Here is an 838-nt window from a genome sequence, read left to right on the forward strand (position 1 = left end):
GCTGTTGGGTTGTTTTCGTTTTCTCGACCGTCTGTCTGTCTGTGCATTTGGCACTTTTATTCATGCAAAAATGACCATGCATTCTCACGGCTTGACCCAGCAAAATGCCATGTGTACGGTGCTTGTCATTCATTTATGGCTTTTTTTGTATTTTTGTATTTGTCTTTTGTATAATCAAAACTGCAGTCACTAGCAAGCAGCACTTGACACTAGGGAAAGCAGCTGGTTAGTTTGTTGTTGTTGTTGTTGTTTTTGTGCAGCTTTTCTTGTTTTTGTTCACGGTCATTGCACGCACAAAATGCGAAGATTCATTGTTGAATAACGGTACATATATATAGATATATACATAAATTAATATTTAGGTGGTGTAAGTTTTATTCAGTTTTGCAAAGCAGACAGTTGGCATTTTATTTGTGTAAAAAGCGACCAACAGTGAGCGTTGTTGACGGGATGTTGTGCAATAATCGATGAAATAATCAATCAAAAGAACAATCTGAAAATAAATAAGTTGGGAGAAAAGTAATTTAAAAAGTTTTATTCATTTTATTGGCTTGTAATTTAATTGTTTTTTTTTCTCTTCACTTTTGCATTCCAGTTGGTAAAATTTATTTCTGCTTTTATGAATTGTTGGCAATTTTAAGTTGTGTGTGTGTGTGTGTGTGTGTGTGTCAATCAAATTGCAGAAATGCACTACCCAAGAGAGTTCAGAGTGCGATAGTGAGAAAGAGAGAGGGAGTGGATGAGAGGGAGAAAAAGTAATCTTACATGACTTTTCCAATGGCAGTGGATGGAAATGGAGGATGAATTTACAACTTGCGAAAAACATTGTCTGTCCCTG

General features: G+C 35.8%; 1 protein-coding gene across 1 annotated transcript; it reads right to left on the reverse strand.

Annotated features, from left to right (window-relative positions):
• Nucleotides 1-358: 358 nt before the first annotated feature.
• Tsp_14251 (hypothetical protein) lies at nucleotides 359-493 on the reverse strand (the record flags this gene model as incomplete). Its single annotated transcript, XM_003366773.1, has 1 exon — nucleotides 359-493. A coding segment is annotated over one exon (135 nt), but the record flags the coding sequence as incomplete, so codon positions are not given.
• Between the last annotated feature and the right edge of the window lie 345 nt (nucleotides 494-838).

This window comes from Trichinella spiralis (genome assembly GCF_000181795.1).
Source record: "Trichinella spiralis strain ISS 195 chromosome Unknown Scfld5428, whole genome shotgun sequence".
NCBI classification, from domain to species: domain Eukaryota; kingdom Metazoa; phylum Nematoda; class Enoplea; order Trichinellida; family Trichinellidae; genus Trichinella; species Trichinella spiralis.